Source organism: Ochotona curzoniae, unplaced genomic scaffold, assembly GCF_017591425.1.
Source record: "Ochotona curzoniae isolate NIBS_2020 unplaced genomic scaffold, NIBS_Ocur_1.0 contig_2318, whole genome shotgun sequence".
Lineage (NCBI taxonomy): Eukaryota > Metazoa > Chordata > Mammalia > Lagomorpha > Ochotonidae > Ochotona > Ochotona curzoniae.
The window spans coordinates 11858195-11868289 of NW_024465419.1; the positions used below are offsets into that span (position 1 = coordinate 11858195).

The 10095-nt window shown below is 47.2% G+C and overlaps 1 protein-coding gene across 1 annotated transcript in view; it reads right to left on the reverse strand.

Moving 5' to 3' along the window:
* The window catches only part of NIPAL2 (NIPA like domain containing 2), a 77588-nt gene extending 72680 nt beyond the window's left edge, over positions 1 to 4908 (reverse strand). Inside the window, exon 1 of the mRNA XM_040972725.1 lies at positions 4774 to 4908. Coding sequence (XP_040828659.1) covers positions 4774 to 4908 — 135 coding nt within the window. The remainder of the gene's footprint in view (positions 1 to 4773) is intronic.
* Between the last annotated feature and the right edge of the window lie 5187 nt (positions 4909 to 10095).

Here is a 10095-nt window from a genome sequence, read left to right on the forward strand (position 1 = left end):
CCCAGGCTGAAGGGACTGGCCCTGCTCATTGGTTATATTATGGTCAGGGTATATGAAATATGATCACATTGCTGCTGCCAGGCACTGCTCAGCTGGCCCCAAGGCCACCCACACCTTCCCTGTAAACTGTGGATTGGGAAAGGAGCATCAAACCTGGGAGGCATCCTTGCCTTTCAAGAAATCAAGCATCCCTAATAGGAAATTGTGCCAGTTAGGAAGTGTCCTGGAAGGTGACTGCTCTTAGAAAGTGACACGGAGAAGACCATCCAAAGGACCAAGAGTGGCACTAGACAGAAGCAGAGAATGCAGAGGAAGGAAAGCAAAGTTATATCAGAAACCCGACTGGCTTCTTCTTGCTTCCATGTGCAGTGGGCTAAATCCAAAATTACCAGCTTTAGAAATATCTATTTTTATGACATTTCCTGTAATACAGGTTGATTGTAATGCTGCTAATAGTTGCCAGTGTTTATTGAATGGTGTGTTCAATGTGTCTGGCACGTTGCTAACTATCTGACATGCACTTTCTTATATTATTCTTGCTCAAAAGGCTATGTACTATTATTGTTATTAGTATGACTATTTCCATAAAGAATGCCAAAGAGATGGAGACATTAAGGAAGTTGCCAGCACATCTACTGGAGTGGCTGAGATGTGCAAACTGCACTACAGGGAAACGAGCAGGCCAGCTTTGGGGAATGTCACTCTTTCCATGGTGACCCCTCCAAGGCATGTGGAACAACTATCAACATTTTTAAAGGATATTGCTTAAATAATTCTCACAGGCAAGCAAAGAGAATAGGATATACATTTCTAGTACCACCTACCCAAAATACTCAAGGTGAACCATCACAGCAATGTCAATATTATTTTCTAAACTTTTTTTAAAAAATTGTAGGATAAAGAGAACTGCAAAGCGAATTATCCAGATGAGTAAGTTACTACGAGGAATTATTGTTGTTAGGCAAATGCCCTCGCAACTTACCAGCCATACCAAGAAGTAAATTGCCCGCCCATTGCGCCCAGCCCAGCACTGTCCCCTCCCTTCCCCTGAGAAAGGACTGGCAAGGCACAATACCTCCCTGCTTCTCCTTACAGATTTATCACCTGAACGTGTGCCTCTCAGTGCTGCAGTTGAATGTTCTCCTTCCCCAGCCCACAACTGCTGTTTTTATAAGTTTGTTTTAGTCTACAGCCTTTTCCTCCATCCATTCTGACCCTCTGCTTTCTCCCTATACAATTTTTGAAGGGACGAATGCTATGGTGTAGTGAATTAAACCATTGCTTCAGATGCCCAAATCCGGTGTCCAAGTGGACACTGAGTCTGGCTTCCACTTTCAATCTGGCTTCCTGCAGATGCAATTTTGGAGGCAGTAGATGGTGGCGCACGTGCTTAGGCCCTTGGTACCCACATGAGAGACCCATAGCGTTCCCAGCTCCTGGCTTCAGCCTGGCATAAGCCTTGGTTGCTGAAGTCGATTAAGGAGAGAAGCAGAGGATGAAAGATCTCTCCTCTCTCTCAAAAATAAATATCTCTCAATAGCTATTTTGAGTAAAGGAGGCCATGTATACCTGTAACCTGGTGAGGCTTGCTCCAGACTGATGACATTATCTTGAGTAATAGGACTAGTACAAATCAAGCTAGAAGGAGGGTGGTGGGTTGATCTAAATGCAAGCACCAGGTCTCAAATCACATGCAAATTTCAACTTTGTAACTTTTTTGTCTTTCTCTCCTCCTGCCTTCCCCTCCCCTCCTCCGTCCTATCCTCTCTTTTTTCCTTTCTTCTCTCTCTCTTTACAAATCCTCCACAGAGTGGCTTCGTTCCCACCTTCCTTCCACCTTCTTGTTCCCTTACATACACAGCTAGAAAATTTTGGAAAGGAAAAATGCCACATCACACAAAGAAGGAAGGCAGAAAATCAGTAAGTCTAAACAAAACAAGGATTTTTCTTAGAAAGGAAGTGGTCAGGGCCAGCAACTTCTACCAAGTCCTTTGATTATCGCAAAGACTTTGGCACATTTCTGTGAGAGACATTCCTACACAGCTCCCCCAGCAAAGGATGACGGCAAAGCAAAATCAATACAAAGGCAATGCAAAGCTCACCATGATTCTTCTCAGCTACAGTAAAAGATGATATATTCCTTGTGCCTGATGTTGATTCTACCCCCATCTCACCATTCTTTTCAAGCCTGATTCTCCAGCCATGACCTTCAGACATGGGATAAAAATAGCTCTGTAGTTAAACCTATTCTTGGGGCAGGTTCGTCAATGCCCCCTTCCTTAAGTGAGCAGTGAAGATAATAGGTACCTTACCAGGTCATTGGAGGCCTCAAATGAGCTAATAGCTATAAAATGTCACGCAGCCAATGGGCAACGACTGTCAACCTCTTCGCTTTGCCAAGTTTTATCAATTTCTCTCTGTGTTGACTTTAAAAATCCAAAAGTCCAAATAAAGAACATAAAAATTCTGAATTTTCATCCTGTCCTAGAGAGAACACCCCTTTCTGACGATGTCATTGTGGGTTTAGGTATATAGCAACATGCATACACTTCAGGAACCAACTGCAAAACTCCTCTTCCATCAAGTTGCCCTTACTGTTCCTCTCCTGTCCACTCCAGATCAAACACCACCTCTCTACAATGTCCTGGTCAAAAGCCATCACACTCTGAATTTCCATCAAGCCTTCCATCCCTCAAATGACACCACTCTTAGCACATACCACCTTGGTTTTGGCATTATCTACCCAGCTGATTTTTTTTTTTTTCCAAGCACCAGTAGCATTCCTGGAAGGAAGGGTTTTAGTTGGAGACCGTATTGAATATTCCTATAGTGCTGTGTACCTAGCAAGGAGTTCACTAAACCTCTTAGGAACATTATCCTCTGGTACTGAAAACTTCATAGCTCCAACATAAAGGAAAAGACAAAATTCAGCAGGTATCTGCCCTTGCATAAGCCCAGCTTCCCAGCAAACAGGCAGGCCAGACACAGGTGGCGCCTCTCTCAACATCCTTCTCCCTTCACTCCTTCCTCCCAGGCAGCTTCCCACCCAGCTGCCAACCTTCGCCTTGCTCTAAGAATCCCTCCTCCACACGCACATTTACCTTGGTGTTCCCTGACATGTACTCTAAGTGTCACTGTTAAATACCCACCCAGGACATGAAAACACTCCAGGGGAGTCCATTTTTTTCTATGGTCTGAGATTGACAGATCAGATCTGAGAGTTCTTGCTCTAAACAGAGTTATCAAATACACAAAGCAAGTGTTTCAGCTGCAATACAATTGACAGAAGCCAACATTCCAATTCCATCAAGGCCTGGCTAGCCGGCTACCAAGGCTGATTTTGATGGTGGGAGTGACAAACTAATCTCATGCTTTGTTTTTCTGGAATCACTGTCACATTCAGCCATCTCTACTCAGCGAGTATCAAACAAGAAAAGGAAAATTACACTTCATTTTATTTATACTGGCCTGGCCACACAAGAGGCACTCAATAAAAACGCGTTTGAGCAGATTTTAAAAACTGATTTTTACTTTTGTTTTCAACAAACATAATCACCCGAAGGACAGAATGCCATCGTCTTGCAAGATGGCCTCAACTTGCACAAAGCTGGGAAAAGTCAATTCCAGTCTTGTTTCAAACCAAGTATAGTTCGGATGTCAGCTGAGTAATTTCAGCTAAGCGTATCTTGGCTACACCCTTTCTCTCCTGTATAAACACACACTGTCAAACGCCAGTTAAACCTTGCAAGTATTATTTATTTGCCTCACATTCATGTCACATGATAATCTGTGTCTGGAGATCAGAGAGCCAAAATGATTGAGAATTCCAGGAAATGTGAAGGAAAACCAAAGACTCTAGAGGCTTCTAATGTGAAGACAAAGCTGTCCTATGCTTGGGGTGATGCCACGGGAGGTGCCATCTACTAACCCTCTAATTGCCTATCTAAGAAGAGATCATTCTTAAATGAATGCTTCTGGTATAAGCTGAGGATGACAGACACAAGGAAATTCAACCTTCGGTTATTGGTGAAAATCAACAGACTAGCCCAGTCAGGTAAGGACGCTTTGTGGTTACACAGCCAGAAAGTAGCCCTGGTTTTATTCAAGAACCAGCACAAAGTAACACACACACAACACGAGGAAGTCTGGAAACCGCCATGGGACGCTCATTTGCTTCCACTGGTAAGAACAGCAAGGCTGATTTTTTTTAAGTTTAAACCCAGGCAACAATAAACCGGCAGCTCCAAGTCCCTTTGACCTCATTAGATGTCTATTTCCAGGGCAAATCGGCCTTGTTTAGGCTGACAATGTGTCCCCAGAGGGTGGACGAAAGTCAGGCAGCCGCAGCCGGAGCTGAAGAAAGAACTGTGCCCAGGCACCGGGAACTAAACACAAAGGCATTCGTGGCAACTGACATCGGCTGCCCTTCTGAGTACCAGATGTCACTTAAAAAAAAAAAATCTGCAAAAGGGTCCTGGGGTGACAGTGAGTGAGATTCACTCCCCACTCCTAGTAACCCTACCGAGACAGGAAAGCGAGGATGGCTGGGGGCGGAGCTGGAGCCCAGCCCCGGAGACAGCGGAGACTTTGGGGGAAGGGGAAGAAGGGTCCTTCGCTCTCCCAGGAGAGCTGCAGTCCAGCCGGCGGGTGACGGGGCAGATGCCCTTGACCAGCGCTTCCTGCGAGTGGGCCAGCCGAGGCACGGGGGCGATGCACGCGGACTCGGGCCCGACCCCGCCGGGGACACCCCTCAGGCGGCAGGGCGGCCCTTACCTGGTTCCTGCGGTACCATGCGCCCGACAGGGAGCCATTGCCTGTGCCCGGTTCCCCGTACGTGAAGTTCCGGGATAGCTCGTCCAGGGCTGCCGAGGCGGCGTCCCCGAGGCCCGCGGGCGCCAGCGCCGCCATTAGGTCTGGCTCCCGGCTCCAGGTGCTGGGGCTCCGGCCGCGGTCGCTTCCTCGCCAGGCCGCGCGACTCGCCTACTTCCTGCAGCGCGGTGCTGGGCGAGACCGGAGCGGAGCCACCTGGCTCCTGCCCCCGCGCGCGCGGCAGGTGCTGCGCCCTCCTCGCCCCGGCCCAGCCCTGCCCCGCCCCGGCCAGCGCGGCCTCCTCCTATCGCAGGAGGTGCCTGGTGGGGAACCTGGCGGCCTGCGGCCTCCCAGGAGGCTCCGGAGTCTTCATCCCCGGGAGGCCCACCTGCCCGAGGACAGTGTCCAGGTGTCCGGGCTTTTTAACACCTGGCATACTCTCCTCTGCGGAAAATCAGGTGAAATCCCATGACCTTCAGGCCCTTGCGGTCACTTAGTAAATATTTGTCTAAGTGACGGAAAACGCCTGAGGAACTCACAGTAGCTGCCTTGCCCCTGAGAGTTCCGAGGTCTCCATCGCGTAGGTGATGGGCCTCAGTAATATTGTGAAAATGATTTGCATAGGGAACAGCTGTGAGTTCTCCAAGACTTGGTACTCCTGGAACTACTCCTGGAAGGAGGGCAGGACTAGCTTAGGGACCTCCAACGAGTGTTTTCAAAGTTGTTTCTCACTTACCTTCCAGAGATGCTGTCATCAGACATCCCAACTGGTCAGGATCCTACGGCGGAGCACTGGTGACTAGGTGGGCCTAGAAGAAGCCAAATGCCATCCTTTGGGGAGCTTCGATGCTAAGATCACTGCCTCAGGAGGAGCCTCATGCCTTGTTGCCTGAACAGCACTTTGTGAGCACGTGTTTCCAGAGTGCACCTGCTGGAGCGTCATGAACGAGACTTCTCCCGTTTCATATTCCTACACTTGATCTTAGCCAAAAGGCCGAGAAGTGATGTGTTTCATATTCCTTAGCCACCAGAAACAAGAGGCTATTCCTTGCTTGCTCGGGAAGTCATTGACTTTGGTAGTAAATCTCTGTGAACTCCTTAGTAGCTGCAGATAAAAGTTAGTTTTCATGACAACTACTTCCAGAGAAGGTTTCGATTTCCACGCCCTAAGAGGTAGGCTCATTTTGGGTGGATTACAGGACCGGAAGTTGGCAGCTACTGCATAATAAGAGAGTTTAGGATGGGCTGGAGTACACTAACCAGATGTTTGGTTCCACCTGTGTTGCGCTTCTCTGGAGTCTCTGTGTCAGATTAGGAAGCTCTTGCTCCCTCTGTGACTTCCAGTGCTTCCACACTGGGGCCTGAAGTGCTGAGACCGGGAAGACGCTTGTTGTTTGCACAATATGGAGGCGCTCCCAGGGCAACGGGCGGGCGTGGGTTTCCCTGGCTTCCTGAAAGACAACCCTTCAAGACAAGGGACGGGCGGGGGAAGAGGGAGAAGGTTCTGGGTGTTTCTTAGGGAAATGTGCAAATGAGAGAAGTGAGAAAATGTTATTTCAGACACAGAACAAACAAGACATGTTGTCTCGGGAGTTGTGTCATTCTTGCTTGGACACCCCAAATGTTCTGTGACTGGTTCATAGCTGGTTGTTCCCAAATGTAAGAGCCCGGTTTGCATCAAGTAAGCAGTTGAAGAAGAGTTTGCGGGTCATATTCTCTAGCCTACTTCATGGATTTGTGTTGGTGACTTTAATAAATTCTTCTTTCTCTTCATATTTTTTTTTAGGGTGCATGTAACAGAATAGCCGAGTAAACATGGCTTAAACAATAAGCATTTGTTGTCTCCACAGAGGCTCTATTCTATGTGCATCTGCAATGTTATCACTCCTTTTTTTGGTCTCTGCTGTTCCTGAGTTTTTTGTTTATTTTGTTTTAAGAGGAAAAACCTTTCCCAGAATTCCCCTAGCAACTGTACCTCTTGCATCCCATTGGCCAGGTCACATGCCCAGGTCCCACCTGCAAGGGAGGCTGGGAACCTGATTCCCACACACTTGCAGTTTTCAGAGTGGGGGATTAGCTCTACCAGCCAAGAACCACCAGGGAAGGGTGGGAGTGAGGGGTGGGGGAGTTGGCAGAGCCTGGCACAATCCTACTCTCCTACTCCAGAATTTTCTGTCAGCCAGATTGTGAGCTGGTCTACCATCTCCAACAAGCAAAATACCGAATGGGTCACATTCCTTTCTCAAGAAATGAAAATGCATTAAAACCTCTATGTTGAGACAATAATCTTAGCCAATCTTGAATCTGGCATGTGAGACCCCATATGATCTGGCCATATTCAACTTATCCCAATTTATCTTTTTAATTCAAAAGATATCACTTTCGGCTTCCTTCCATTGGCTTACAACCTCCAGTTTGAAGACAGCGCTGGGCACAGACAAGACCTGCTGGTGGCCTACGTCGTGCTGTTCTTCAGATCTCAGTGCATCCTGCCTTGGCCTGTGGGGGAGGCTGAGCCACAGATGTCGTGACCAGCATTCCTTCCCTCACAGTTCACAGGGGGGCGGCAGGAATGTCACCAGCTATTTTGGGCACAACTGTGTAGGCAGAGCCATGGAGACTGTGCCAGCTTTGGGATGGCCTTGCAGGGTTTCTTCAGGGACATTCTGTTCACTCTATAAGAGGGCAAGGCCTTTGATCAACATCCCTTCCCTGCTGCCCCAGCCTAGCACTGCACTGTGAAGGTAGGTCTCCCTCCATTAACTGCAGGAATTCTGTTCTGGTGCCATTGTCATTTGATGCTGGACATCAACTTTTAACCCTCTTGCAAATGGAGATCATCCATTTGCAGTATTAACGGTAGTTATTTTAGTTTGTTTAAATTTATCTTTTTTAAAGGACTTACCTATTTTTATTAGAAAAAGCAGATCTACAGACAGAAAGAGACACAGAAAGAACTTCCAGCTGCTGGTTCACTCTCCAACTGGCCACGATGGACAGAGCTGAGATGATTCAAAGCCGGGAGTAAGGAGGCCCTTCTAGGTCTCCCGCCTAAGTGCAGGGTTCCCAGGCTTTGGGCCCATCCTCTTCCACTATCCCAGGGCGCAAGTAGGAAGCTGGATGAAAGTGGAACAGCTGGGATATGGGCCAGCACTCATAGGATTTCAACACTTGGAGGTATAGAATCAAGACATTTGAACCATTGTGCCAGCCCTGTTTAAATTTATCTTTAGCTTGAGTCAGTCAACAGTGTTTAACAACAAGTATTTCACAAATGATGAGTGTCCCGGGGGCTACATCAGGTGGTGCGTTTTAGGGGCATTGTTTTATTTTTTATTACTATTATTTTAAAGATGTATTTATTTTTATTGGAAAAGCAGGTACACAGAGAGAAGGAGATACAGGGAGAAAGATGTTCCATCTGCTGGTTTACTCTCCAAGTGGCCTCAATGGCTGGAAACAATCTGAAGCCAGGAGCCAGGAGCTTCCTCCAGGTCTCCCATGCTGGTGCAGTGTCCCAAAGCCTTGGCCCATCCTCTCTGCTTTCCCAGTCTAAAAGCAGGGAGCTGGATGTGAAGTGGAGCAACCAGGATACAATTGGTGCCCATATGGGATCCTGGCGCATGCAAGGCAAGGATTTAGCCACTTGGCTACCTTACCAGGCCTCATTCTTTTTATTATTAACTTTCAAGATACATATCTCTGCTTTATTGCTCTTTTGTAACTGTGATATATTTCATAACTAATATAAAAAACTAATCCAGAAAAAAATCAAGATTCTGTGGTCAGAAGTTTCCAAAGTTAAAGCTGTGTAGACTTGGTTTAAGCACTGTCTTCTGCTCCCGGTCTGCTGCATGCCTTTACTGCACACTTGGAGAGATTCCGTGTCCTAATTCATAAAGTGGGAAGCAGTATATCGATCCCCAGGATTGTTGTGAACATTAAGTCCTAGATGATATGAGTGGGAAACACCTTGGAGATCAGCTCAGTTCACCAAATAGTTTGTGCCAGAAACCAAGAACACAAAGTTGTGAAAAGCACAAGTCTCACTCTGCAGTAAACAGACACACAGAGCAGTGGCTTCAATATTACACATCTACTTCAGTACAGGACAGGGAGAGGACAGAGAAGACACACTCAGCTAGGGTCAGCAGGTGCAGCCTGGGAAGGCTGCCTGTAAGCAGTGACGATGCATGAAGGGCATACTGAGATGTGTCAGCTAGAGGGAGAAGAGAGGGCAAGAGGCAAACAGGGCTGATGATAGGAAAGGTTCAAGCAAAGATACAGGGGCATGAGACTGCAGAGCATGAATGGAACCACAAGGAACAATCCCTAGTAGGAGATATGGTTGCCCCAGGGATTCATGGGGGATTGCTTCCAGGGACCCTTACAATACCATGATTTGTAGATATATTTGAATCTCTTATATAAAATGTCACAACCCCCACACACCTTCCTATATACTTAAATCATCTCTAGATGACTTAGAATACCTAATGCAATGTAAAAGCTGGGTAGGTAGTTGTTAGAGTGCATTGCTTAGGAAATGATGACACGGAAGTCTTTGTATATCCAGTATGCAATGTCTCATTCCCCTGAGTATTTCTGCTCTGCAGTTGGTTGACTCCAAAGTTGTGGAATCTGCAGATAAGGAAGCTGACTGTAAATGCTCAAATAAGGATAAAGGGGCAACAGGACCAACAGCAAGATTTTGTGTGTTGGCTTCTCAAGGTTGGGCTTGAACTACTCCAGACAAGTGGGTGGGCAGGACTAGTAATACAAAAGATCCCTTTGGAGAGACAGCAGGTGTAGTTTCAGAGGAGACCCACTGGAACTGGGTGGACTAATTAGGATCTCTGAGAATGCAGGACAGAAGGAGACAGAGTAAAGCATACTTAGAAGGGAATCCTGCAGGGGACAGGGATGGGAAAGAGAAGAGAGGAACTAAGATAGACTCTCGTTGAGCTATGGGGTACAAAGGCAGCATCATTTACCCACGTGGGGAAAAGGAAAGAGCTGCTGGGTTAGCAGGACAGGATGAGAGCAGCTGGATACTTGTTGAATTTAAGGAACTCAGGGAGCACCCCAGCAGAAAGGGACACACAAGGGTGAGAACAGGCCAAGGCCACAGAGTTGAGAACCACCAGTACGCAGTTGGCTGAGAGTGGCCAGGGAGAGCAGTGGTTTTCCAGCTTTTTTTCTATAAAGGGTCAGAGAGTAAGTACTTCCGGTTTTATGGATTGTAGGTCTCTGTCCCAACTACCTAATTCTGACATGGCAGTGTGA